The 27,989-nt window shown below is 62.0% G+C and overlaps 1 protein-coding gene across 4 annotated transcripts; it reads left to right on the top strand.

Annotated features, from left to right (window-relative positions):
• Positions 1 to 34: 34 nt before the first annotated feature.
• RASGRF1 (Ras protein specific guanine nucleotide releasing factor 1) lies at positions 35 to 27,948 on the top strand. 4 transcript variants are annotated; one of them, XM_066196203.1, is made up of 27 exons: positions 35 to 360; positions 8,239 to 8,345; positions 9,153 to 9,300; positions 11,685 to 11,777; positions 12,440 to 12,693; positions 12,954 to 13,033; positions 13,407 to 13,600; positions 13,966 to 14,075; positions 14,711 to 14,829; positions 15,236 to 15,396; positions 16,188 to 16,251; positions 16,525 to 16,661; positions 16,877 to 16,959; positions 17,586 to 17,795; positions 18,185 to 18,555; positions 18,855 to 18,980; positions 19,088 to 19,258; positions 19,530 to 19,642; positions 20,382 to 20,494; positions 20,990 to 21,050; positions 22,801 to 22,904; positions 23,261 to 23,345; positions 23,948 to 24,145; positions 25,068 to 25,147; positions 25,790 to 25,907; positions 26,181 to 26,249; positions 26,938 to 27,948. In XM_066196203.1, exons 1-27 carry the CDS (start codon positions 85 to 87, stop codon positions 27,028 to 27,030), a joined length of 3,738 nt encoding a protein of 1,245 aa, XP_066052300.1. In that variant the 5' UTR covers positions 35 to 84; the 3' UTR covers positions 27,031 to 27,948. The 4 variants fall into 4 exon arrangements, with proteins under 4 accessions (XP_066052300.1, XP_066052299.1, XP_066052298.1 ...); XM_066196202.1 differs by having other exon boundaries at positions 17,547 to 17,795; positions 18,185 to 18,546; XM_066196201.1 differs by having other exon boundaries at positions 17,547 to 17,795; positions 19,536 to 19,642.
• The last annotated feature ends 41 nt before the right edge of the window (positions 27,949 to 27,989 follow it).

Genomic DNA, 27,989 nt, shown 5'->3' with positions numbered 1-27,989 from the left:
GACCGCGGGGTCTGCGGGGGCGGCGGGGGTGGCTCGGCGCGGCCCCGCCCGCGGCGGGGGCCATGTGAGCGCGGTGCCGGCAGGATGCAGAAGGGGATGCGGCTCAATGACGGGCACGTCGCCCACCTGGGGCTGCTGGCGAAGAAGGACGGGGCCCGGCGCGGATACCTGAGCAAGCGGAGCGCCGACAACACGAAATGGCACACCAAGTGGTTCGCGCTGCTCCAGAACATGCTCTTCTACTTCGAGACCGACTCCAGCTCCCGGCCCTCGGGGCTCTACCTGCTCGAGGGCTGCGTCTGCGACCGCGCGCCCTCCCCCAAGCCCCCCCTCTCGGCTAAGGACTCCCTGGAGAAGCAGGTGGGCGACACGGGGGGCCCCGCGGAGGGGGAGGGAGGATGCCCCGCGGGGATCCGGGCCCCGCACCCGCGGAGCTTCCGGCGCCCGTGACCTGCCCCACGCGTGACCGGGGTGGGGAGGTGAGGATGAGGCCGGTCTGTGCGGGGAAACGGGGATGACTCCCGGGGCTGCAGAGCCAGAGCAGCGGGTGGGTTCATTCTGGGGGGTGTCGGGCTCTGTCCGGGGCACCCCCACTCGCCCTCGCATCTAATTAACCGCCGGTAATTAGCGCGGGGCTGAGGGGCGCCTCCCAGCGGCCGCGCTGGGCGCTGCGGAGCCCCGCGTCCCCCTCGGCCCGGCCCGGCGGGGTTTGGGGGCACCGCGGGGCCCCCGTGGGCCGGGCCCGGCTGACCGGCCCCGCTGCTTCCCGCAGCCCGTCTGCCCCTTCCGTGCGCCCGCGCTCTGCCCGCGGTGTGAGCAGCCTGCGGTGGGTGCGCGCTGCCCGCCGGGGGAGCTCGGGGCCTTGTTTTCAGGCGGATTTCGCCCCGTTCCCGCTCGCCACGTGTGCGGTTTGCAGCTCCATCCCCGCCGCTGGCGGGGGGAAAGCGGAGTGCGGGTCCCCGGAGCCCCCCGTGCTGTCGCCGGGCTCCAGCGCCCTTTGCCACCGCCGATGGCTGCGGGGCATCAGCGCGGAAACACAGAAGCCTTTGCCAGAGCCTGGGCGAATCCAGGTGTCCCCCGGCCCCAGGGCTGCTCTGGTCCCGGCCGTGAGCACCACAGCCCCTGCCGGGCCCCGGAGGGGGGTTTCTCCCCTCCAGCTGTGCCTTTCCCGGCTGGGCAGGGTGTTTATTCCTGGAGCGGCACGGCGGGGACGTGGCGTGTTTGTCTGGGGTGGTTTGCTGGGGCTGGGATGCGCCGTAGCAGCCGGGAGAGATGGGATGGCACCAGGCAGGGGGGAGAAGGGCTGGCTGCCAGCTGCGGGGGCAAATCCCCATCCAACGCTCCCAGAGCCACCCCCAGTGCCCTCGGCTCGGACAGGAGCCGGCTGGATTCACCCTCTGACCCTCTGGCGGCGTGTGGAGGGAGGACGTGTGCCCTGCGGGAGGCACAGCGGCACCGGAGCCCCTCAGGGGCAGCAGCGCGGGGTCCCGGCCCCACCATCCCGCTGGCACGGGCGGGAGACACGGCGCGTTCCGGGTCCGGCTCTGCAGGGCTTGCATAATTCCTGCCTGGCTCCGGGGAGGCGCTGGGAGTGCCGCCGGCAGACTGCAGGATGGGGCCCGGGGGCACCCCCGGCACCCCAGGGCATGGGGCAGCCCGGGGGGAAACCAGCCCCCTAATTGTGGCTGCTCCTGCCACTTGGAAAAGCCTGCCAAGAGAACCAGGCATGCAGCACCGCTGCTCCCTGGCACATCCCTCCCTCCTGGCTTGGAGCACAGGAATATTTCCTTGTGGAGAGGAAAATACTGTGGGTTTTGCCCAGCTGGGGCTCGGTGCAGCACCTCGGGGGCTGTGGCAGCGAGGGGGGTCTGTAGTTGCGAGGGGTCGGTCACTCTGCTGTGTGGCTGTCACTGTTGTCCCTCCAGTATCAGAAGCTGTGTGCTCCTAGTTCAGCTTCCATGAAGTTTGCCAGCCAGGCTGCAATCAACCCTCCTGGCCAGGCTGGAGTGAAGCCTGGAATCGAGGCTCTGGGCCCTCGTGTTCGTGCAGGAGGGATTTTTCACCATGCAAACGCCGTGGGGAGGATGTCACGTCCCCTCTCCAGTTCCCACTGCAGCCGGAGTGTTGATCCTGGCTGTAGGTGAGGGGCTGCTGTCACAGGGAGCTCCTGCCATGGCAAACGCCCCCCCTGCCGCTGCCCCGTGTGGATTTTGCTGCGGCTCGACGCCTGGCTTGTAATTCCCTGTAATTCCTTAGGCCAAACGGGCCCGGGAGCCGGAGCGCTGGGTGCCCGCTGTTCTGCAAGCTAATTAATGGCCCAGGGATGAGATAAGCAGCGAATATTGATGGGGCAGCTCCGCAGCCCGGCTGGGCGGGAGGGACAGGCGGCGCACGGGGCTGGGGCCGGGCTCCCCACGGGGGGAAAGCCTCGACTGCGGGCTCACCTGGGACTCAAAGCCTCCCTCCAAAGGGAAGGTGCTGAGGAAATTTCTAGCACTGCCCCTGGTCTCAGTCAGTTGTGTTCTGAGGGTATTTGTCTACGCGAGCTGCTCCAGCTGGAGCTCTGAGGACAGTCAGTGCTCCTTGCAGCAGAGGAGCTCCAGGTTTGGATTCCTTCCTTGCTGGAGTGGAGCCTGAAAGGTTCCCAGTCCTCTGCAAAGGAGAAATTTTAAGAGGTGAGGCATCCAAACCCTCTCTCTTAATGTACACAAATCTTGCTTTGGGGGGATTTTTTCCCTGGAAAACAGTGGACTTTAGCATTGGTGTGTGTGAGAATAAGGGAGCAAAGACATGCGGAAAACTGGAACACCAAAGAGGAATTTGCTGCCTCTGGAAACTTTGTTTTGCTTTTCCAGAAATGAATTTTCCTTCCAACCAGTTGGATGGGGAAGATAATTCCCTGCTGGCCGAGGTCAGGCTGTGGCCTGGGGAAGGGTCTGTGGGGTCGGACTGGGGGGACTCTGACCTGGCTGCTCGGTGCTGGGGGGACCCAGGCTGGGAGGGACCCCCCTTTTCCTCTGCTGTGGTGTCTGGACTGTGCCACACCCCAGCCCTGCTGCTGCCCTGAGGTGACGGTGCTGGGGTGTCCTTTCACAGGGTCACCTCTCCCCTCCCTCTCCCTGGGCACTCAGAGGGGTGGGCAGGACGTGGGGTGCCCCAGGCCAAGGGGAGATCCTGTTGGAGGAGCTGAGCAGGTGCAAGGCCCAGAGCAGCTCCAACCCCAGCCCCAAAGACAGGGGAGGCCCCAGCATGGGGTGAGGGCTCTCCTTTGCACGTCACAGGAATCACAGCTGGGTTTGCTCCATGGGTCCGGCCTGGAGCTGGATTTGGGATCACAGCATCACTAAGGTTGGAAAAGGCCCCTGAGGCCGTTCAGTCCCACCATTCCCCAGCACCGCCAGGGCTGCCCCTGCCCCGTGCCCCTGAGTGCTGCATCCACACAGAGTTCGAACATTTCTGGGGATGGGGACCCCACCACTGCCCTGGGCAGTTTCCAGACCCGTGTCCCAGTGCCATGGGATGTTCCTGAGCAGGAACTCTGAGACGGAGTCAGGGTGGTGCTGAGTCAGGCAGTGGCCCCGTGCAGAGCCCTTGGCTCCAGGCTCTGTGGCTCAGGTGCTGAGCTGTGTTCCCCGGCTGGGGCTGCTCCTGAGCACACACTGCCCATGGATGGGGATCCCCTTCCCCATCTCCAGAGCGTTTCCCAGGGATGGGGCCACAGAGCACTGAGCTCACCCCGTCCTGCGGCCCCCATTCCTGAGACACTGGGGCTGCTGGAACATTTGGATGCTTTGGGGACCGGCAGGAGCCCCTGCCAGGCCAGCAGCTCCCAGAGCCAAGCCCCAGGCCCTGCTGGTGGAGCTGTTCTGGCAGTGCCAGAGCTTGGGCAGCTCTCCGAGGGTGCAGCAGTGGGGCCTCGGCACCCAGCCTGCCCATCCCTGCACGGGGGTTCTCCTTGGCACCCCCAAAGCGTGGAGGGTGCTCAGAGAGGAGAGATGCCATCAGTGGGGCAGGGCCGAGCAGGCCACCCACGGGCACCCTGGGCAGGGCAGCTCCCAAGCTGTTCCAGGCTTTGGGATTGATGTCCCAGGCACTGGATCCCCAGATCCCAGCACTGGCTGCAGGGCTGTGAGCATCAGCCACCTGGGGCAGTGAGAATTCTTCCACCTGAATGTCATTCCAGGCAATCTGACTTTTTGGAGACTGTAAACCATAATTTGTGGGCTTAAACCTGAACTATTCAGGTTCAAGTTTCTATTCAAACTATTCAGGTAGCAGCGTTGGGGTGACACCGGGTTTTTAATTAATTAGTGTGCTAAGTGATGCCGTGTGGGGATTTCTGAGTGAGGGGGATGCTCACAGTGTTGGTCCCAGCAATGCCTGCCTGCCTGCCAGCATCACCAGATAAAATCAGGGGGAAAATTGATTTATTTTAATTATTTTGTGAATATTTCTGCGCATGACTCCAGAGCCTGCTCCACGAGGGTGATGCTCACCTCTAGTATCCATTTCCAAATATCCTGACAGCCCATACTGAAACAAAGAAGGGAAATTGCAGCCTCTGGGATATTTTTTCTTATTGTCAGCACGGAAATGAGCTGCTGGAGCATCCAACTCCGAGGTCCTGTTTTCCCAGAGCACATAGTATGTAGGTCAGGGATGTTAAAAGCTGCCATGGCTGGCTGTGGATTTTTAGACTCATCCATCCAGAGCAGGAAAATTCTCCTCCTCTTGCCCTTTGTGTCAGCTGGAATAACCATCAGCCTCACAAACGGGCGGACGTGGATCTGCCCACCCCGGGAGGGCGGAGGGCAGGCAGCTCCCAGGGATGGTGGGGGACATCCCCGGGGGAGGAAAGACCCCTGCGATGGCACCGCAAAGCCAGGAAAGGATGGCAGCCGCTGCTTTGGTGTTGCCGGGGTGGTTCTCTCCAGAGAACACGTGGGGGTGCTGGCAGAGCACCCACCCCCAACCACAACAACCCCAGGGCTCTGCTGGGTTGTCCGGGCTGGAAAAAAAAACAAACGCCCTCCTGTGAATTCTAAAAAATTCCGAGAGAGGTTGGTTTTCTACTTTGGAAATGACGGGTCGCTTTAAATCTGATTTGAGTTTATTTCTGCCCCTCTCTGCCCATCGGGGGCCCGGGTGAGGCCGCCCCCCCGCAGCAGGCAGGGCCTGCGGGAGCCGGGTGACGGTCACGGGGCTGTGGTGGCCCGGGGGGAGCCGGGTGACTGTGGCCCGGCGGGGTCACGGGGCTCTGGGTGCCCCTGGAGGCGCTTTCGTGCTTCCCGTGCTGACCTGGAACGCTCCCGCGTCGTTATTTCGGGCAGAATTGCCGCGTCCCCTGCGGCTTCCCGAGGGAAATCCCCGCGCTGCGGGTACCTGCGCATCCCGCAGGGGCGGGCCCGGGGTCTGTGTGTCCTGCGGGGCAGACGGACACACACCCCGCAGCGCCGGGGCCGTGCCGGGTCACCCCGGGAACGGGGGAGGCTGAGAGCACCCCGCGAGGGTGAGCCGTGTCCCGGGTTCCCTCACGGAACCGCATCTGCTCGGTTTGGCTGGAGCAGCGCGAGGGCGTTGGGATGAGGGGGGCCGGTCCCAGGGCTGGGAGTTGTTGAGGTCATAAATGGACAAAACCCTTTTGGTTCCCCCGCAGAGTAACGCATTGGGAAACTCGTGCCCTGCCCTGGGCAGCACAAACTGCCCCAGGGACGCTGAGTGATGGGGCTGGGGGCTCCTCCTGAGACTCCCAGCCCCCTCCCTGGAGCCATGAGTGGCTGGTCCTGTGCGGGGTCTGTCCGTCAGTCTGTCCCTGCCCTGATGGGACGCTCAGCCCCTGACCCAGCGAGAGCCGGGAAGCTCCCCCGGGCTGTTGGTGCGATGTGTCACTGTGATGGCAGAGAGGGATCATCTTGTAGGCGGAGATAAAAGGTGGTGGGAGTTTTATTATTCAAATATAAAATAACTTCCTCCTTCCCAGCACGCTGCACTTCCTGGGAATTGTGTGGGGATGAAGTGGAGCAGCACATGGAGCGGGGTGTGTGTGTGCTGGCAGGAGCCCTGGGATGCAGGAGCCCTGGGATGCAGGGATGCAGGAGCCGTGGGATGCAGGAGTCCTGGGATGCAGGAATGCAGGAGCCGTGGGATGCAGGAGCCCTGGGATGCAGGAGCCCTGGGATGCAGGGATGTAGGAGCCCTGGGATGCAGGGATGCAGAAGCCCTGGGGATGCAGGAGCCCTGGGATGCAGGAGCCCTGGGATGCTCCTTTCCCAGGTGCTGGGGGAGGTCAGGACGCTCTAACCGAGGCTGTGCTGTGGATGTGGGGCTCTGGGTGGGTGCTGTCACCCCCAGCAGCACAAAGGGCGCCCCACGTGCCATCCCCACAGACCCTGGGGGCACACACGGGGGTCTGGAAGGACAACCCAGGGCTCGCTGTCTCCTGCCCTCCTGCCGGGCAGGGACAGGTTTGGGGGACTCCTGGAAGGGTCTCCCCGTGTTTCCAGCCCCACAGGGGCTCAGCTGGGCTGGGGCTGTTGGTGCTGGCTCACCGAGTGGGAATGTGCACACCGTGCTCTCGGGGTGGGTTGTTCCTGCAGCACCGGGAGCTGCCGGGGGCACCAGGGCCTGCAGGGGCTCCCCCACACCTCGCTGGTGTTTAGGGGGGCATTTCCAGCCTTGCCAACCTGATGAGCTCCTGTTGGTGCAGTGACAAGGGAAGGGATGTCAGGTGGGTGTAAAGCTGGGGTACAGAACGACACCCGTAGGGACCACAAGTGTTTGGTGAATTTTTCCCCGGAGCTGTCTCCTTGCCAGTAAAAGCCTTTGGGAGTGGGAGGGAGGGAAAGGGGGTGGGATGTGAGAGGCTGGGGAGCTGCTGCAGCTCCAGAGGTGTCCTGCAGGCAGACATGGAGCTCTGGGCAGCCTGAGAGTGGCAGGCTGGGGAAGGGGTGGGCGATGGATGGCGGTGTTTGACACCGGGGCGTGTGATGGATGGTGGTATTTTGTCATGGGGACGGCTCCATGAGGAGAAATCTGGTCCCCAGGCCCAGCAGTAAAAGATCCTGCACTTGGGGGCCCCATGGCAGAAGTGGAGGAGCTGCATCCTCACTGGGGCCCTGCAGTTGCTCCCCAGAGGTGAAAGCTGTTTCTGAAGCTTGTGCCCGTGGGCAGTGAGGGCTCCCGGCCCCCCTCTCCTCCTCTGCTGCAGGGGCTGGGTGAGCTCCAAGGATGCCACCCCCAGACCTGAGCCCCGGGTGGGCACGGGCGGGGGCTGCTGGCTCTGTCTGTGCTGCTGCTGCCCTGCCCCCCCGGCCTCACCCAGAGCCTCCTGTGCCTGTCTGGGGGTCCCTCTCCCCAGCACCCTGCGGCTGATCGCGGGCAGGAAGGGAAGAGTGCTGTTGTGGTGCCCGTCAGTGTTTTCACGGCACAGCCAGGGGCGGCCGGGTCCTGCCAGGCTGCTGCTCCTCGGCTTTGAGGCCGTTTTTACCTGAGCATTCAGGTCCCTGATGAAACCCAGCGGAGGAGCAGATGATGTCAGGATGAGCTCGTTCCAGTGGGTTTGGTTTAGCCCAGTTATTCCGGGCAGTATCCGGCACTGCAGCGTGGTACCTGTTTCCTTGGAGACTGCAGGGAAGCAGAGGAGCGGCACAAACCCGGCGGCGGCACCGCACGCAATTAGCACAAACACTGGAAATGTCAAGGGAGGATAAAAATAGCCCGGCAGCGCGGCCACCCCCCGAGCCCCGGGGAGCAGGACACGGGGGACCCGCGCTCGGCTCGCTATCACCTCCCGGGGCTCCAGCGTGTGCCCCCGGGGCTCCTGTCCACACAGGCAGGGATCAGAGCATCAGGGAATCACTGAGGTTGGAAAACCTCTAAGACCATCAGGTCCAAGCATTAACCTGTGGATGGGAGTGGGGATGCGGGTCCAGCTCAGCCTCCTCACTCCTCTGCCCGTTCCCCAGGTGACGGTGTCCCCAGGTTGGGGACTGCAGCGCCCTGGATTTGGGTGGGTTTGGCGGGTTTAGGTTTTTCTGAGGCTGGGTCTTTGCCCAGCAAGACTTCCCCTCGGGTTTTCCTCGCCTGTGGCGTGGCTGTGCTGGGGGCAGCCTGCCGTGGCCGGGCTCCCGGTGCGTTTCCAAACCTGTTTTTCACAATGGGCCAGCCTGTGGTGGGTCAGGAGGTGCTTTCTGCCAGCCCCGTGTGGGGTAACCGTGACCCCTGTGCTCGCCCCCGCAGCACTACTTCACTGTCAACTTCAACCACGAGAACCAGAAGACCCTGGAGCTGAGGACCGAGGACGCCAAGGACTGTGACGAGTGGGTGGCAGCCATAGCCCACGCCAGGTGTGCCCTGTGCCCGCGGGGGGGCCCAGGGGGAGCCGTGGCTGGGGGGGCAGAGTGAGCAGGACACTGCCAGCAGGCAGAGCAGGACGCTTCTGCCCCCCAGCCCCATGCTGGGGACCCCCATGCTGAGTGTTCAGGCGTTCCCCTGTCCCCATTCCCAGTCCCATGCCACTGGCCACCCTGGCAGGCTGGCACTGCCTGTCCCAGCCTGGAGCCAGGGGGTGCCCGATTCACCCTCGGGCTGAAAGGCCATCGGGAGGGGATTCGCCTGGGATAGCAAACCTGGTCAGGAAGGGTTTGTCCAGGCTCCTGTCTGTGCCCTGAGTGCTGGCACAGCCCACCTGCCGTGCAGAGCAGCCTGGAGCGGTGCTGGGCTGGCAGTGGGGTGTGGCATCAGGTGGGAGCTGTGAGCAGGGAATGGGAGAAACGCCATCCCCTGCAGCCCCTGCCAGGAGCAGGACTTTGTAGGACCTTGTGCCACACACGTCCTTCCTAAACCCTTGGAAGGTCGCAGGTTACAGGGGTCTGGCCACGGGTGTTTGGGGGTCTTTTGTGACTCCTGTGGTTTCATTAAAGTTGGCTCTCTCCTTTCTGTTTGCCCCCTGTGGGAACCCACATCCATGGGCCCTTTTGCAGCAGCAGCATTCCCAGCTGCAGGAGCTGCCCCCTGTTCTGTTCCCCGAGCCGGGGTGCGAGCTGCGGGTGGGCAAGGAGGAGGCAAAAGCAGCCCCCGATGTTGGGGGGCCATTCTGGGGGCGCGGGGCAGGGTCTGCGGGGGAGGGACGCTCACGGCCGTGTCTGCTGCAGCTACAGGAACCTGGCGACAGAGCACGAGGCGCTGATGCAGAAGTACCTCCATCTCCTGCAGATCGTGGAGACGGAGAAGACTGTTGCCAAGCAACTCCGGCAGCAGATCGAGGACGGGGAGATCGAGATCGAGCGCCTCAAGGCCGAGGTGAAGCGCCCGGCGCTGCCCCGGGGATGCGCTGACGCTCCCGGGCTGACCCGTGGTGGCATCCCCGCGTGGGCAGGGGCCGGGGCTGTCACCCATGGGGTCCTTCTGCTGCTTTTAGTGACACAGGGCTGGCCCTGCTCCCGCAGGAGGGGCCAGGGCATCGCCTCCCTCCGGGATTTTCCTGGCAGGAGTGGTGCAGGAGTGGCTGTGGCTGTGCCAGCCCAGCACTGTGCGTGTGGGGGGCTGGAGAGGGTCCCTGGAAGCTGTCGCCACACGGAGGGGCTCACACCAGCAAGGAGCACTGGGGAGTGGGCTGGGGGACTGGTCCTTGCCTCTCGTGAGAGGAGAAAACAGTGGCTGTACCCTCGAATGCCAGGATGGTTTGGGTCGGGAGGGATCCCACAGACCGTCCTGTCCCACCCTCTCTGGAATCACTCCAGCAGCTCCACGTCCAGCTGGGATCGCGGAGCCGGGGCAGCTCTGCAGTGGGGCACACTGAGCGGGGCAGAGGGGTCCCAGGGGATTGCTGTGACCCCACAGATGCTGCTCTCTGCACTCCTGCGGGGTCAGCCCGGGCTGCTCTGGCAGCAATTCCCTGGTGCGGGGCGTGGGAAGGGGGACCCGAGGCCGGGCACGGCAGACAGCAGCGAGGTGCACAGGTGACTCAGCAGACGGTGCCGAGGGACACGCGTGTCCCTGGCGCACCCGGAAGGAGGAGGAGGATGAGGAGGCTCAGGAGCTGCCTGGCAGTGGGGGTGACGCTCTGTGGCGCTGGGGGTGCTCGGCAGAGGGAGAACACTCCGTGCTAAAGGTGCTGCCCGGTGCTGTGGGGTATCTCCTGTTTCATCCCCGGGCTGCCTGACTCTGCCCTGCAGGACTGTGCCCGCCGTGCCCCTCACTGCCTGGGCTCTGCCCACGGCTGGTGCTGGCGCTGCTGGAGCGGTGGGTGGGCACTGGGGAAGTGTGGGGTACCCTGGGGCACCCCGGGGCTGCTGCCAGCCCCTCCCCATGGACCCTCCTCGGGCAGCGGCGTTGGGGTAGAGGCAGGGGAAGCGAGTTGGCAGGGCTGAGACCTTGCTGCCAGATCCCTCAGAACCTCAGCATCGCCCCACAAGAGTGGCTGAAGAGGCAGTGAGGGTGGTTTCACCTGTCCTCATGGCGGGCTTTTCCTTAAACTTTGAATTTTTGGGTTCAGATGGGCAGGTCAATAACAATCCCTGGCCATGCGTTGTGGTGCGCAAAAAGCTCTAAAATCTCCTCTCACACCTGATCCATGGAATGGAATGGGGTGAAACAGACGTATAGGAGCTGGATCGGTGACCTTGAGCCTGTGGCAACCAGCTCTGGTGTGTTTCTGCTTTTTCCAAACAGCTCAGACTCCAAACTCCACCTTTTTTTCTCCTTTCTGCCCAGAACGGGACATCTTCCCCCCTGCCCCAGGAAAAGTCCTCTTTACAAGTTGTTTCCTCCTGTTCTCTTCTTCAAAATCAAAATCCAGATCCCATTTTCCCGATTTCCCACGTTCGGAGTGGCACATGTGCTGCTTTCTTGCCTTTCCCTGTCACTTTCCAGGCGGGTTTGGCCGTGGGGGCCGGGACACGCGATGAGCAGAGGAGGGAGAGAAAGTACAGGGAGAAACAGTGAAAGCCAAACCCGGGAGCTGATGGCTCCGATCCCACGAGTGCGGGAAGGGCCGGGGGGGCTGCTCCCCGCCTGCACATTTTGGGGGCCAAATGCTCAAGATTTTTCTGCCATTTTCTCTCCAAGTCATGTTTATTGAGTTGCTGTGAAGGCTTTTTTTGGGGAAAGAGGGATGGGGTTTGGATTGGGCACCCATCAGGATGTCCAGGTCCCGGTCCTGACGGGGTTCAGGGGTACCGAGGAGTCGGTGAGAGCTCAAGGAGCCCTGACAGCCCTGCCACCTTTCTCCATCTGCTTCATCCACCGACTGAGTCCCCATCTCTGGAGGGATTTAAAAGCCTCGTGGATGTGGCACTTGGGGACAACGGTGGGTTAGTGGTGGCCCTGGTGGTGCTGTGATCAGGTGGACTTGATGATCTCCGAGACTTTTCCAGCCTGAAGCTCTCTGTGGGTCTGCGGCTCTGTGAGCCTGTGATGTCCATCAGGACAGACCCAGCTCAGCGTGTCCCCGTGTCTGTCACCGAGCCAGAGGCTCACGCTGTTCCCCAGCACAGCAGCACCTTGGGATGCTCTTAGTTCCCGGGATATGCTCACTTCCTGGGATGTCCTCATATCTTGGGATGCCCTCAGCTCCTGGGATGCGCTCAGATCTTGGGATCCCCTCGGCCCCCAGGATCCCCTCAGCCCCCGGGATCCCCTCAGCCCCCCGGCAGTGCTGCAGCTGCTCCCCCCTGTGCCCACAGATCGCATCCCTGCTCAAGGACCACGAGCGCATCCAGGCCAGCCAGAGCAGCGCGCCCAGCGACGATGACAGTGACATCAAGAAGATCAAGAAGGTGGGTGGTGGCGAGGGTTGGCACCCGGGGGAGCCCAGCAGGCACGGCAGACGCGCTCCGTGGGGGGCTGAAGGAGGTGTCTGAGCAAGTGCTTCTGTCAGCAGGGCTTTTTGGGAGGAAAATGTGTTGTGCCCGAGTGGGAGCTCGTCTGTTGGCATTCCAGCATTCTCGGGAGCATGAGGTGTCCCGGCCAGTGCTGGCTCCTGCACTGCCAGCCCCTCTGACTTCTGCTCCCATGGCTGTCACAGCTTTTATCTTGGCAAAGGAAAAGCCACTACCCCGGCAGCATTCCCACAGGGAGCCCCTGTGCTGGGGGCAGGAGCCCTGGGCACAGAGCAGGATGTGCTGTGGGTGCCCCGTTACACAAGGAAGGGATCTTAAACCTCATCTCCTTCACCCTCTGCCGTGGGCAGGACACCTGCCACTGTCCCAGCTTGCTCCAAGCCCCACCCAACCTTCCCCTGAACACTCAGGGATGGGGCAGCCACGGCTGCTCTGGGCAGCCGGTGCCAGGTATTTAACTGAGCTGTTGGATTGGCAGCCCGGAGCGTTCAGGGCAGCCCCAGGAAGGGGCAGCAGCACACACAGCTCGGTGCAGAGCCAGGGAGGGTCCCTGCCTGGCCCTCCATCCTGTCCTTAACCCCCAGCCCCTGCTCCCTCAGGTGCAGAGCTTCCTGCGGGGCTGGCTGTGCCGGAGGAAGTGGAAGACCATCATCCAGGACTACATCAGGTCCCCCCACGCCGACAGCATGCGCAAGAGGAACCAGGTGGTGTTCAGCATGCTGGAGGCCGAGGCCGAGTACGTCCAGCAGCTGCACATCCTGGTCAACAACTTCCTGCGGCCGCTGCGGATGGCCGCCAGCTCCAAGAAGCCGCCCATCACCCACGACGATGTCAGCAGCATCTTCCTCAACAGGTGAGCTCCACCCTGGGCATCCCCACAGCTCTGGACACCCCCTGCCCTCCTGGTGCTGGGTGCTCCCTGGGAGTCTGCAGCTCCATCCTTCCGTGTGCCCGCAGGGACCCTCTGCACTGCCCTGAGCAGCTGCCCCTCCGCCAGCCCGACGGCTGCCTTGCTCCCCCGGGCTGCGCGTTTTGTCTAATTCCTCCTTTTTTACCTCTCAGTCGCCTGTCTGTTCTTGGTTTGGCTCAGTCCTGTCTTGCTTCCTCTTCCAGCGAAACAATCATGTTTTTGCACCAAATCTTCTACCAAGGCCTGAAGGCGCGGATCTCCAGCTGGCCCACGCTGGTGCTGGGTGAGTGCTGCTGCCTCCTCCTCCTCCTCCTCCTCTTCCCGCTGCTGCTGCTCCTTCTCCTTCTGCAGCTCCTCAGGCGTTTGCCCACCAGCAGCAAAACACACTGCACAGTGTGTCCTCACTCGGGCACGTCAGCCACAGAGTAAAAACCCCAGAGTGACCAAATTCTGCTGTTCCTGGTTCTGCTGGGAGCTGGGAATGGAGCACAGGGAGGCTGACGCTGGAGAGCAGCACTGGGTCCCAGCAGACCCTCTTTGAACTCAGGCTGGGCAGAGCTGGGGGGCACAAGGAGCAGGGGGCTGCTGTGGGTGGGTGAGGGGGGTCAGGGGCCTGGGCTGGAGCCCCCCACCCACGCCCCCTGCTCTGCCTGCAGCCGACCTGTTCGACATCCTGCTGCCCATGCTGAACATCTACCAGGAGTTTGTGCGGAACCACCAGTACAGCCTGCAGATCCTGGCCCACTGCAAGCAGAACCGCGACTTCGACAAGCTGCTCAAGCACTACGAGGCCAAGCCCGACTGCGAGGAGAGGACCCTGGAGACCTTCCTCACCTACCCCATGTTCCAGGTGACCCCTGCAGCCAGGGCTGGCCCCAGGGGTGCTGAGGGAGGTGGGATGGACTGTGCAAACCCTGTCCCCAGAGCCGGCATTGTAGGGGTGGAGGTGGCCTGGGGCTGGAGCCTGGTGGTCCCACACGGCTCCTGGGACCCTCTCAGTGGACTCTGGGTGCTGCTGGCTCCTGGTTACCGCACACCTCTGTGGCCGGGAACAGCAGGCTCCCGGGCACAGCCCCTCGTTGTTCCCCCTCTTCACTCAGCTTTGGCACAAGGAGCTTCACTGCTCAGGTCAGGGTGTCCCCAGGCACGGCAGGAGCAGCCCAGGGTGGGCCCCTGCTGTCCCCACTGACCCCTGCTCTGTCCCTGGTGCTGCAGATCCCCAGGTACATCCTGACCCTGCACGAGCTGCTGGCTCACACGCCCCACGAACACGTGGAGAGGAACAGCCTGGATTATGCCAAGTCCAAGCTGGAAGAGCTGTCCAGGTGAGAGCTGCTGATCCATCCCTGGGGTGTGGCACGGGTCCTGGCTGCTCCTGGCCAGGGGCAGCACTTCCCAGGGCTCCTGGATGATGAAGTGAGGGCTTTAGAGGGCTGGGATGGCTCCGAGTGTCTGGTTCTGTCCTCTGCTCAGGGCTGGTGGGGCTGCCCCATGGAGGGCACCGAGTACCTCTGAGATCTGCACATGAGCACTGGAATTGGCCATAATTCCCTGGTTTTTATCCTCTTCCTCCCCAGCCCGTGGGCTGGAGCGTTCTGGATGTCAGTGCCAAACCCACCCGTGCACTTTAAGCTCTGTAAAGTTTCCATCTCTTTTCCCACTCCTCGAGGAGCAGGGATATCAGAGGGGGCTGGTGACGTGGGGATCTGTCTGCCCTAAATCTGAACCCTGTGATTTCCGAGCGCTCACATTTCAATATTTATCAGCCTGGAGGCACAGCCTGGGCAGATGTACAGGTCACCTCTGGCTCTGGCTCTGTCTGGCTGGATACTGCTGCAATTCCCTCGATATTCCTTCAGTTTGGGTTTCAGCTGGTGCAGCCCCACCATGTGTCCAAAGGGGTTGGGAAAACTCGTGCAGATCCCACCCCGGCTGTGATTTTCTCCTCTCCGTCCCTCAGGATAATGCACGATGAAGTGAGCGAGACTGAAAACATCCGGAAAAACCTGGCAATAGAGAGGATGATCATCGAGGGGTGTGAGATCCTGCTGGACACCAGCCAGACCTTTGTCAGGCAAGGTCTGTGTCAGCGCCACCTTCCCTCCTCTCTGTGGTGAACGTGAACCCCACGGCCCTGTCCAGTGTGCTCTGGTGAAATTTAAAGATACACCTCAGCTCTGAGTTTCTGCTGACCAGGAACACATCAGGCTGGGGCACTTCTGGCACTTCGGGGCAGTTTTGTCACTGCACTTGTCCCCATCACTGCACGGGAGGTCCCTCTGGGCTGTTCCTGATGCCCCAACCCGGGAGGCAGCAGGAGCTCAGTGGGCTCCCCGTCCGGGTGGAGCGCCCTGGGGTGGGGTGCAGGGTGGGCTGGGACCGTGGCTGGTGTCCCCCGCTGCTGGGTGACCATAACCGGGGGGCTGGGGCCAGCCCTGGCTCCTGGGGACACGCTGGGAGCTGTTCCCCGCCCTGTCCCCTGCAGGCTCCCTGATCCAGGTGCCCATGTCGGAGAAGGGGAAGATCACGCGGGGCCGGCTGGGCTCGCTGTCGCTCAGGAAGGAGGGCGAGCGGCAGTGCTTCCTCTTCTCCAAGCACCTCATCATCTGCACCCGCGGCTCCGGGGGGAAGCTGCACCTCACCAAGGTGAGGGGATCCCACCAAGGGGCGGCTGCTGCTGCTGCTGCTGCTCCCCGGCCTGGGGACGGGCACAGGGTGGCCCAGCCGTGGTCTGAGCTGGCCGGGCTCTGGGCTCCAGGGACCACCTTGCCCTCCCTTGCCCCAGGAGTGCTGGCCTGGTGGCCTTTGACCACCTGGGTTTACTTCACCTGGTCCTGGTCGGAGCTGAGTCACGGGAGTGATGGGAAACTACAAGATCTCGATAAGAATTTGCCCTGATGTGCAGCAGAAACGCTGACAGTCAGTTCTGGAAGGAGCTGGAATCACAACCCGGGCTGCCTGTGATGCTCCCGGCTCCTCTGGTCACTCCCTGGGCCCCCGTGTTTATTTGGGGGAGTTTGGCAGTTAATTGAGCAGGAATCTTACAGAAATTGCTTGTTACTGGCATTAAATTACCACTTTGAAGAATTACAATCCGTGGCAAAGAGCTGCTAATTGCGACAACAGACTTTGGGAAAATTAAATTTAAAGCTCCTATTAAATAATTTATAAACAAATTAGTTGATCAGTTTGACAGGGAAAGCCCAGGGATCCCAGCAGGCACAGATTTTTGTTCCCAGTGAAAGCAGGAGCTCTGTGTGTGTGTGTCCCCCTCCCCTGGGGACATCGATCTGTCCCCGTCCCTGGGGTGGGGGACGAGGACGGAGGAGCTCCCAGCCCTGGGGGGGTCCCACTGCTGGGGGCTGGCTCCTGCCCTGGGTGGGGCTGTGCTGGGGGAGCCCCCAGGGCCCCGGTGCTGAGCCCCTGCCCCCCTGCAGAACGGTGTCATCTCTCTCATCGACTGCACGCTGGTGGAGGAGCCCGAGAGCACCGACGAGGACGGTACGTGCTGGGGAGGGGCTGGGGGTGGTCGGTGGGTGGATCGAATCCAGGTGCCAAAAGATTCGAGGAAGCCACCGTCGAGGTTTGATTAGATTAATTGTTTACTGTGAACCAAGCAGAGCCACACTTAGACAGACCTGACCTTCCTGGGGCAGCCAGCAACCCACAAAAACCTGAATAAACCCTCCTTGAAAGCTGACTAAAGCCCTTGCTGGGAGAGAGGGGCTGGGAAAGGCTTTCCCAATCACCGCGGGGGGTTTTTCTGCTCCAAAGCCAAAACATCAGCACAGGACATTGACCACCTTGACTTCAAAATCGTGGTGGAGCCGAAAGATTCCTCATCATTCACCGTTATCCTGGTGGCCTCGTCCCGGCAGGAGAAGGCTGCGTGGACCAGTGACATCAGCCAGGTAGGGGCTGCCACGGGATCCCTGCTGGGCTGTGCCCCGGGTTTGGGCACGCAGGTCAACCCCTGGTTTGCTGTGTGCCCGCGGCCCCACTGCGCCCGGGTTTGCACCCCGGGAGCTTTCCTGGCGCTGCTGGGCCCTGCAGTGAGCAGGGCTGTGTGTGCTCTGGAGAAAGCCAAGCCCTGACTTCCTGCACCCGCCGCCCGTGTCTCCCCCAGTGCGTGGACAACATCCGCTGCAACGGCCTGATGATGAACGCCTTCGAGGAGAACTCCAAGGTCACCGTGCCCCAGATGATCAAGTGAGTGTGGAGGAGGGCTGGGACACTGCTCCTGTGCCTGCCAGGAGCCTCGGGACCACTGTGACCTCCCTGGGACCCCCGTGGCCACCCCATGTGCTCCAGGGCTGTTCCTGTGTGGTGATTAGGAGCGGTGATAAGCTGCTGAGGGATCTGTGTGTGCTCAGGGGGGTGGGAATGGCAAAGGGGACAGTTTAGAGGAAAATAACAGTAAAGAGGGGCTAGAAGTGGCAGGAGGGAGGGGCACGGGGGCTGTTGTAGGTCCTTGGGGGGCAAAGGCTGTGCTGGGACACGTGTGGGACGAGGGGGGCTGGTCCCAGCCCATGGGATGGGGCAGCACGGGGGTGTTCCTGCCCCATTCCCGGCTGCCAGGCAGGTTTGTGTGACCTGGGGATGGCCCCTCCACATCCCTCTGCCTGCTGAGCACTCCACCCATCCCAGGGTGTGGATTTCCAGGTTTCCCCCTGGGAGCATTCCCACCCACGCTTTCCATGGGGACACCCCGTACCAACAGGGCTCCTCCTGCATCATTCCCATGGTCTCTTGGTTTCGTTCCAGGCTGGAACCACAGATATCTTGTTTCTCTGCAGGTCTGATGCCAGCTTGTATTGTGATGATGTTGACATTAGGTTCAGTAAAACGATGAATTCCTGCAAGGTCCTGCAGATCCGCTATGCCAGTGTGGAGCGGCTGCTGGAGAGGCTGACAGACCTGCGCTTCCTGAGCATCGACTTCCTCAACACCTTCCTGCACTCCTACCGCGTCTTCACCACCGCCCTCGTCGTCCTCGACAAGCTCATCACCATCTACAAGAAGCCCATCAGCGCCATCCCTGCACGGTGAGGCTGCAGGGCTGCCCCGGGGCCTGTCCTGTCCCTGCTGCCAGCCTGGCACTGCTGCCACCCTGTCCCTGCTGCCCTGGGGCCTGTCCTGTCCCTGCTGCCCCCCTGTCCCTGCTGCCCTGGGGCCTGTCCTGTCCCTTCTGCCACCTTGGCACTGTCACTGGTCCCCACGAGCTGGGATACCCCCAAAGAGGGGAAGGAGATGAACCCAAGCTCTGCAGGTGTCCCCAATCCTGGGAGGGCCAGGTGCTGGCTGCAGGCTGGTGGGGCTCACGTTGGCTCTGCCGTGCCTGGGGGGATGCCCTGGGGTCCCAGTGCCACCGGGGGATCCCCACGATCTCCTGGGCAGGGCAGGTGCCAGCTCAGCCTCTGCCTGTCTCTCCAAGGTCCCTGGAGCTCCTGTTTGCAAACAGCCAGAACAACAAGCTGCTCTATGGGGAGCCCCCCAAGTCCCCCCGGGCCAACCGCAAGTTCTCGTCACCGCCGCCGCTCTCCATCAGCAAGTCGTCGTCGCCCAGCCGGCGCAGGAAACTGTCCCTCAACATCCCCATCATCACCGGGGGCAAGGCCCTGGACCTGGCAGCCCTGAGCTGCTCCTCCAACGGCTACGCCGGCGTCTACTCCTCCATGGCCCCCTTCAGCAAGACCACCCTGGACATCAACAAGCTCTACGTGTCCGGGAGCTACCCCAACAAAATCCCAGACGAAGGAGAAGCGGCCTCGGAAAAGCAGGAGGAGGCGCTGCCAGGCAAGCAGAGTGAGTCCCTGTGGGTGTGGGGTTGGGGGGCTCTGGTGGAGAGGGGCCAGTTCAGGGCCTGCCTCCTGAAACCTCAGTAATTTTTATCAAGAAAAGCAAAAAAAGCACAGAAAGCCCCCCACCTCAAAGAAAAACCCTGTTCCAAAATACCCCCCAGAAACGGCAGAACTCTGTACCTTTCCTGTACATGGGGGCTGCATCCAAAGCTGGAATGGGTCAGACTTCAGGAGACTGGGGAAGGATTAAACGTGGCTGTATTTGTGTGCAGCGGGTGTAAAGGGGTTCCCCATTCCTCCCAGGCTCAGAGGTGTCTGTCAGGGAAGAGTCGGACACGGATCCCAACCACAGCGATGAAGCAGAGGCTGAAGCTTCCCCAACCAAATCTCCGACGACTCCCAAGTCCGTCAAGTGCAAAAATTCATCAGGTACCGAGTGAGGTCCGGGGCGTGCCCGTGTGCTGGGGGCTGGCACGCGTGGGGCCTGCCCAGGCAGCAGCAGTGCCCACAGGGGTGTTGGGTTTCTCCTCCCGCAGATTTCTCCCTGTTTTCCTACAACAACGGGATGGTGATGACGTCCTGCCGGGACCTGGACAGCACCCGCAGCGCCCTGTCCGCCACCTCTGCCTTCGCCATCGCCACGGCGGGGGCCAACGAGGGCACCCCCACCAAGGAGAAGTACCGCAGGATGTCCCTGGCCAGCGCAGGTACCTGCCCGGGGGGACGCCTTTGGGCTGCCCACTGTCCCCACAGCGGTTTCCCTCCTGGCACACTCTGGCTGGGAAGAGCCCCCAGAGCCTGGGAGTGCTGGCAGTCTGGGCACGGCTCTGCCCAAGGGATGAGCGGCTCACGGGTGGCCCCGGGTGGCCTGGTGCTTCCTGACACGGCAGCTGGGGAAGGGGGTGCTCCTTTGGCAGCCCTGGAGCGGCTGAGAGCCCTTGCTGGGGGAGCTGTACTGTGCTGAGGGGCCTCTGGCAGTTTCAGGCTTCCCGACGGACCAGCGGAACGGGGACAAGGAGTTTGTGATCCGCAGAGCGGCCACCAACCGTGTCCTGAACGTGCTGAGGCACTGGGTGTCCAAACACTCACAGGTGGGCAGGGGCTCCCTCCCTCTCCCTCTCCCTCTCCCCCTCCCACCCTGACACCAGGAATGCGGCTGCATGCTGGTAGCTCAGCCAGGATTCAGCTGAGAGGCAATTTGGCGTCGGGGTTCTGATGAAGCAAAGGAGTGTGGATGGCGAGGAGCAGGAGCCGGGATCCCCCAGCAGGGGAACAGGGTTCACATCCCAGTGTTTGCACAGCCGGGGTGCAGGGGAGGGGAGCTGGACCTGCCATCACCCCCTGGCTGGGTGCAGAGGAAGGGGAGTCTCTGGGTTTGGTGCCTGGTGGGGTGCTCAGGGTGGGCTCAGGGCTGGGAGCTCCCCCTGCTCTCCTGTCCCTGCCTGCACTGGTGACTGGGGGCACTGGGAGCGGTGCTGGTTGTCACTGGGAGGTCACACAGCTCTCCCGGGCCTGGTGATGCCGATGCCATGGAGCTGAGTGAGCCTGCTGCCGCCTCCCTGTGCGAGGATTTCGCCGGGAAGGGGCAGCCCCTTCTCCAGCCGGGTGTGGGCAGCCGGGATCGGTGTCACTGCCAGCACAGCCCCTGCCCCAGCCGGGTGTGGGCACCGGGGATCGGTGTCACTGCCAGCACAGCCCCTTCCCCAGCCAGGTGTGGGCACCGGGGATCGGTGTCACTGCCAGCACAGCCCCTGCCCCAGCCGGGTGTGGGCACCGGGGATCGGTGTCACTGCCAGCACAGTAATCCCGCGGCCGTGCCGGCCTTGGCAGGACTTCGAGAGCAACGAGGAGCTGAAGTTCCGGGTGATCGGCTTCCTGGAGGAGGTCATCCACGACCCCGAGCTCCTGACGCAGGAGAGGAAGGCGGCCGCCAACATCATCAGGTGAAGGACGGGCCGTGGGCAGGAGGTGGCCCTTGGTGACACTGCCGACTGCTGGCTGTCGCCTGGAGTCACAGCAGGCACGGGAGGGGCCAGGGAGGAAGATGAGGAGGAGGATGGGTGGTGCTGGCTGCGTTCCACCCCAGCCCGAGGTGGGTGCAGGGTTCAGGCTGAGCCCGGTGGGCGCCGCTGGGTCCCGGGGCGGCTCCGTGGCTCCCGTGGCCAGGCTGTGCCCGCCAGGGCAGCTCTGGCACTCAGGGCGTGCCCAGCCCGGGCTGAGGGCAGGGACTTGTCCTGCAGCAGCGCTGACACACCTGGGGCCGTGGGGCCTCGGCCGAGGGGGGGTTTCTCTTTCAAACGAGCAATGGGACTGAAGGGACCTCACGGGACACGGGCTGGGTGCCTCCCCCGTGCACACCCCGCGCCGCGGGGCCCTGCCGGGGCTGGCTGGGGCTGCCGCTTTCCCAGCTGCGCTAATCCTGTCCTCCCGTGCCGCAGGACCCTGACGCAGGAGGATCCGGGGGACAACCAGATAACCCTGGAGGAGGTTGTGCAGATGGTAAATACTCCTTCCCTGCCTGCCTGCCTGCCCCCGCGGCTTGGGGTGGTGGGAGGGGAGCAGCCGAAGGTCCTGGAGCTCCGGCACACCCAGCACAGGGAACAGCGGGTCTCCAAGCCCAGCGCCAGGGGAGCAGCTGCAAAGCAGGGAAAGGCTTTTTGGGGAAGGGCCAGCTGTGAGCACAGCTGGATCTGTCACAGGCAGAGACAGCAGCAACCAGCCCACAGGCACAGTGTTCCCCCCGCAGTCAGCGGAGTGGCTGCAGAGGGCACGGAGACACCTGCCTGCTGCTGCCTGCGCCTGCTGGAGGGACATGGGAAAGCCCCAGGGGCTCCCGTCGTGTCCTCCCTGTCCCCAAAGCTGTTCCAGTTCCAGGTGATGGGCTCTGGCTCAGCCAGCATCACTGCTGCTCCCTGGGAAGGGAGCCCTGGGAATGTGCCATGGCTTTAGAGCCCCCAGGGTGGCTGCAGAGCACTTGCTGCCCTTCTGCATTGAAAAAAAAACCAAACCCAACCAAACCTGTTCCCAGACGAACACAAGAGCCACCTGAAACTGGCCTGGAGCACCTGAAACACCCAAGGTTCTGTCCCCTGGCCCTGCTGGTGGCTTCTCGGGGGGCCAGTCGCCCTTGTTTGACCTGTTGCCCGTGACTGCGTGTTCTGGAAACTTCCTCTGAAGAGGAGAGAACAAAAAGGCCCTGAGGACTTCACTCTGCCCTCGGGCTGGGCAGCAGCCACCTGCAGCCAAAGGGGCGGTGGGAACGTGAGGGTGCCCTGGGTTTTGGGGTGCACATCGTGAGCAGGGGGCTGTGTGGTGCTGACCCTCGGCTGGTACCTCCAGGGTGCTTGCAGCCCCCTGCCCTGCACAGGTGCCACTGGTACCCCCTGTCCCTGGGCTCTGGTGGGGTGTGCCCCACAGCTGCACCCTCAAGTGTCCCTGCAGCCCTTCCAGGTGCCCTGGAGCTGTGGGGCAGCCCAGAGTGTTTGTCTGCTGGAGCTTTCCCAATCCCTGTCCCAAGGGACTGTGCAAAGGGCTGTTGCCTCATGCCTCCTGTGCGTGTGTTGTTCTTGGGGGGTTCTTCTGTGTCACCGGCGCTGTTTGGGGTTTATTTGGGCGGGATGTCGGTGGGGTTTGTGTTTGTAGTGGCTGATCTGTCCCCTGAAGGCGGCGGGGGTGGAGGTGTGGCAGGGAGTGGCACCAGCCTGGTCCCGGTGCTGGCCTGAGCTGTGACCAAGGGTTGGGCGTCAGTGTCCGTGTCTCTGTGACTGGTGTGAGGACAGTCACCAGTCAGTGGACCTCAGGCTTTGGCTGTCACCCCCAGGGTGTCACCCACCCTGAGCCCTGCCTGTGCCTGCAGGTGCTGCTTGGCCAGAGCCAGGCCGTGGGGACAGGGCTCATCCCTGTTCCCCTGCTTTTCTGGAAATCCCTTGGAAGAGCCGTCTTGGCACTCCTGGGCAGGATCAGTGGTGCTCCGGCAGGGATCCCTGGGTGCTTTGTTAATTAAACAGCCATAAGGGCGTGTGATTAAACCCGTGGGGCTTCCAAGGCTGCGAGGAGCTGGCACTGCTCGGCACGGGCACGGTGAGGGCCGGGGTGCCCCTGGACCAGCACAGAACCGCACACCCCGGCTCTGCTGGGGAAAACCCCTTGGCTTGGGAGCCTGGCCTTGGCTTTGGGTTTGTGGTGATGGTGTGTGGGAGCTCTCACTGTGCACCTGCCCGGTGAGCCCCACTGCTCCTCTGTCCCGCAGGCCGAGGGGGTCAAGGCAGAGCCCTTTGAAAACCACTCAGCCCTGGAGATCGCAGAACAGCTGACACTGCTGGATCACCTGGTCTTCAAGAAGATCCCTTATGAGTGAGTGATCCCCACGGGTCAGGAAAGGTGGCTCTGGTCACCCGGGGCCTCACGGGCAGCTGGGCTGGGCTGACCCCGCAGAGTGCAAAGCCTTCCTGGGCTTTGCCAGCAGCCCAGACTTGGCTCAAGTGCAGATTTGAGTCCTGATCCTGTGGTCCTCTGCTGGTGTCCCCAAGGTATTCAACTCAGGGAGACCGTCCCACAGCCATCACACTTTCATCCATGGGGCCCTTTCCAGCAGTGTGGGGGCAAAGACCCCCGGGTCCCCATCCAGTGTGGGGGCAGTGGAGCTTGCAGGGCTGGGACATCCCATAAAACTGGGAAATAAAAGCTGACCTGACCACTGTGGTTTGCAGAGAATTCTTTGGGCAAGGCTGGATGAAGCTGGAGAAGAATGAGAGGACTCCATACATCATGAAGAACACCAAGCACTTCAATGATGTAGGTGCAGCCACAGGGCACAGGGCGGTGGGCACAGGGGAGGCAGCTCAGCCCCCCAGGGCTGGGCTGTGTGAGGGTCACCTGCCCCACGGGCCTTGCCTGCCCCGGGGAACCTGTGCAGGTGGAGCATCTCCTGCTGCAGCTGCTCCTCTGGGGCTGCTGGGTCGCTGTAGGGCACCAAAGAAAGATGAGAGACTCCAAATATTTCAGAAGGCAAAGAGCACAGGAAAAAGCTTTGTTGTCTAATTCCAACTACCTTTGATAAGGTGTTCCCACACAGACTGAACATGGTTGGTGAATAGGAACGACACCTGTCTAATGCCAGTGGTTAAACTGGAGAAACAGCAAACTCCAGCTGGAGAAAGATTGTTTTGAGAAAGGAGAGAGTTGTTTGCAGAGATTGTTTTGAGAAGAACCTTCCTTGAGAAATTTTTTTCCTTGGGGAAAAAGTGAGCAGCTGCTAGCAGGCTAAAATCTCTCACAGTCAGAAATACCAGGGGTCTGCAGCACTGGGGAGTCTAAAACCCGCTGTGGGGCGGGAGGGCACGGAGCTGCACCCAGGATCACCCTGAAGCTCAGGCTGGGCGCCGTGTCTCCCCAAGGTCAGCAACCTGATCGCGTCGGAGATCATCCGCAACGAGGAGATCAACGCGCGTGTCAGCGCCATCGAGAAGTGGGTGGCGGTGGCCGACATCTGCCGCTGCCTGCACAACTACAACGCCGTGCTGGAGATCACCTCCTCCCTCAACCGCAGTGCCATCTTCCGCCTCAAGAAAACCTGGCTCAAGGTCTCCAAGCAGGTAGGGGCGGCCCCCCCGGTGGGTGGGGTGAGGCACGCTGGGGAGGAGTTGCCCAACGGAGAAAGGTGTTTTGGGTGGTTCTCAGGAGGGAGGTGGTGCGGGGGCAGGCTGACCCTGCTTTGGAGCGGGGTTTGTTCGTGGAATCGCGGGATTGTTTGGGTTGGGAAAGCTCTCTGAGACCATGCAAGTCCGACTGTTCCCTCAGTGCTGCCGAGGCCACCACTAACCCGTGTCCCCAAGTGCCATGTCCACGTATCTATTAATCCCCTCCAGTCCCTCCACCACTGCCCTGGGCAGCTGTGCCAGGGCTGGACAGCCATTAAGAGATTTTCCCAATATCCACTCTCAACCTCTCCTGGCACCGCTCCTTTCCCCCTGTCCCAGCACTGGTTACCTGTGAGAAGATGCTGGCCCCACCCTGCAAGTCAGAGCTTTCCCAGAGAGCCCCTGTAGCTGCAGGGAGAGACTCTCTTCACAGAGAGAGTCTCTTCTCTCTGTACTCAGAGACTCTCTTTAACTGGTTTTCTGGGCTCCTCAGACCCGTTGTGGGTGAGCGGGATGAATTTTGTTTGAGGTACGTGGTACAGGAGTAGCTGGTGCAGAGCCAGAGCTGAGCTGAGCTGGCACCACTGTGGGCTCCTGTCAGCCAGGAGCAGCCGGGTTTGCTGTGAAATGATAACCCTGTGAATGAAAACAGGCGATGGTGAGGGCAGAGGTGCGAGCAGGGGGAGGCAGCCAGGGCACAGCCTGCTGAACAGCAGCCAGCTGTGACAGCCAGGGCACAGCTGTGCCTGTGGAGGTGTAGGAACAGCTGGTGGGGTGCTGTGCTCCGGGCAGGGCGGGATGGAAGCGACCCTGTGGCTCTGCAGGCTTCACCCCCTGGCTGCAGGTTCTTCCAGAGCAGCATTTCGGTTTCTTGCAGACAAAGGCTCTGATTGATAAACTCCAGAAGCTGGTGTCGTCGGAGGGCAGGTTCAAGAACCTGAGGGAGGCACTGAAAAAGTGAGTGAATGGTGCTTCTCCTCCTCTGCCATGGCTGATCCCGGCTGTTCTGGGGCCTGCGGTGTGGGGGGACCTGAGCTCTGCTCCCGGGATCATCCAGAGCCTGCACTGAAGGGTCCTGGGGAGCCAGCACAGTGGCTGGCAAAGCGATCCCCAGGACTGAGCGGCTCCTTTGTGCAGTGTGTGGGAAGATGGGAATAAAAAGGACTGCAAAGGGAAAAATCACTGCCAGACACCAGAGAACAATTCTCCCCATCACCATCATAGGATCATCAAATCCCAGAATGGTTTAGGTTGGAACGGAGCTTAAAGCTCATCCTGTTCCATATCTCTCTGTGGGCAGGGCCCCCTTCCACTAGACCAGGTTGCCCATGGAAGCTTCTAAAGGCTTTCCTGACCTCTGTCAAAGCTGCCCTCAGCTCATCTCCTGCATCCCATGGCTTTGTGAGGGGCCCAGCCACAGGTCCTGCCTGTCCTGCCGGGGATGAGGCCCAGGAGCTCTTCCCTGGAAGAGCCTTCCTATATGAGAGAGAATCCTTCCAGCTCTGCTGACTGCAGAGTTGTCCCCTTCTCCCCTGCCCTGCCCCAAGCTACCAAGTGAGAAGGTTTTATTCCTCCTTTCCTTCTGGTTTACTCCTGAAGTTGTGACCCTCCATGTGTCCCCTACCTGGGCATGTACCTGACTGACCTGGCCTTCATCGAGGAGGGCACCCCCAACTACACTGAGGATGGCCTGGTGAACTTCTCCAAAATGAGGATGGTGAGTGCTCCAGCCCGCTGCCGTGGGCACTGGGGGCTGGGCTGGGGTGGGGTGGTTGTGGCCAGGTCTGTGTCCCCTCAACCTTCACCTGCACAGCACCAGGAGGCCACATGTGTCCCCTGCACACACCTGGGCTTGTTCCCAATGTCTGCAAGAGACAAAAAGGCCTTTGCATTGTGCTGTGCTGGGTGCCCCTGCCCTCCTGGGCACTGGGACGGGTTCCCTGGGTGATGGCTGAGCCACGAGCACCTTCTGTGTTTTGTCCCCACACAGATCTCACACATCATAAGGGAGATCCGCCAGTTCCAGCAAACCTCCTACAAGATCGAGCACCAGCCGAAGGTACAGCCCTGTCCCAGAGCCGGGGGCACGCTCTGCTCCTCATCTCCCTCTTCCATCACAGCATCTCAGCCTCCAACACCCGGCGGCTCCATGCTGGAGTCTGCCGGCAGGGGGCAGGGGATGGAGGGAGGCTGGGGGCTCCAGCAGACTCCCCCAGGAGCAGAGGACTTGCTGCAGTGGGCAGCTTCCATGGACAGGCTCGGAGTGCTCCGAGAGCTGCACCCTGGACAGGCTCAGAAACAGCTCTTGAGGGGCAGCACCCCCTCCCCAGGGAGCAGAGGATGTCCTGCACCCCCCTGCCAGCACCAGCTGCCCTCTGCCTCATGCTGGCCCCCAGCGTGATGAGCTGAAAGGTCTCAGCCACCCTCTGTGGTGGGCACTTAATTTCCCAGGGTTTGGGTGCCTCAGTTCTCTGGGGCAGATGCCTTGTTTCCTGGGGAAATCAGTCCTCATTTCCCGGGGTCTGGGTGCCTCATTTCCCAAGGTTTGGGTGCCTCATTTCCCGGGGTCTGGGTGCCTCATTTCCCGAGGTCTGGACGCCTCATTTCTCGGGGTCTGGGCGCCTCATTTCCCAAGGTTTGGGTGCCTCATTTCCCGGGCTCTGGACGCCTCATTTTCCGGGCTCTGGACGCCTCAGCTCCCGGGGGGTGAGCTGTGGCAGCCGCTGAGGGCCCCGCTCCGTCCCCAGGTGACGCAGTACCTGCTGGACCAGTCGTGTGTGATGGACGAGGAGACCCTGTACGAGGCTTCCCTGCGGATAGAGCCCAAGCTGCCTTCGTGAGCGCGGCGGCGGCCGCCCTGTACACTGGCTATACCATACTGTACATAGATATTCCATGGACGCCCTGGAGTGACTCCCCGTCTGTGCTTCCCCCAGCAACCCCGCCCCCGCCCCAGGCCGCACTACACCTCGCGTAGGATTCCCCGCCCCGGTTAAGGTTTAACGCATCGACACTTCGCTGGAGTCCCGGGTTCTTTTCGATGATGTCACTTCTGTCATTTGTTCCTCCTGGGGGGCTGGTGGTCGGGCAGGTGAGTCCCTGTGTCCCCGCGGGGCAGGTGTGTCCCCGCGGGGCTCTGGGGCAGCACAGAGCAGCTCTCACTCGGGCAGTGCTGGCGGTCACATCCCACGGCAAACTCTGTAAGGTGGGAGAAGGGAAGGCATTAAAGGTTGTCCCTCGGTGTGAGCTGCCCTCTGTGTGTGTGCCACCCTCGTGCTGGCCGGGCACGGGGAGCCCTGGCTGCTGCCCTGGTCCCTCCGAAGTCGGGAAGATGGAAGCATCCCCTTGCCTCTCCTCGCTGCATCCGGCTCCTGTTGATATGCTGTAGATCCGTACCCTTGTGCCCACTCTGAGTACCATGACGTAGAGTTAGAGATGACGAGTGTTTTTATTACATCTACTGTAATCCTGGCTAACCACCCGCTAGCAGGATATAGTAATGTAGTGCTTATTCTGTGAATAGTACCTGGGTTTTTTACATTGTACAGTCCCTGACACGGTTCCCCGGCAGTGGCAGGCATGCTCCACTCACACAACACTTGCTGTAAGCAATACCTCGTGGTATGGGAATTCTCTTTCAAGTCCTCAAACTATTTCAACTTACAGCTTGTTTGGGAAAAAAATAATATTTCCATTTTTTTTGTAAAAATATATGTTTCCTGATTACCTCTTGCTAATAAATCTATTCTATCTCAGGGTGAACCGGGGTTTGTGGTAGTTTTACGGGCGGGATAACGCC

The sequence above is a fragment of the Chamaea fasciata genome, unplaced genomic scaffold (assembly GCF_029207755.1).
Source record: "Chamaea fasciata isolate MVZ Bird 193981 ecotype frontalis unplaced genomic scaffold, bChaFas1.0.hap1 SCAF_14, whole genome shotgun sequence".
NCBI lineage: Eukaryota > Metazoa > Chordata > Aves > Passeriformes > Sylviidae > Chamaea > Chamaea fasciata.
This window is presented reverse-complemented; position numbering and strand designations above follow the sequence as displayed.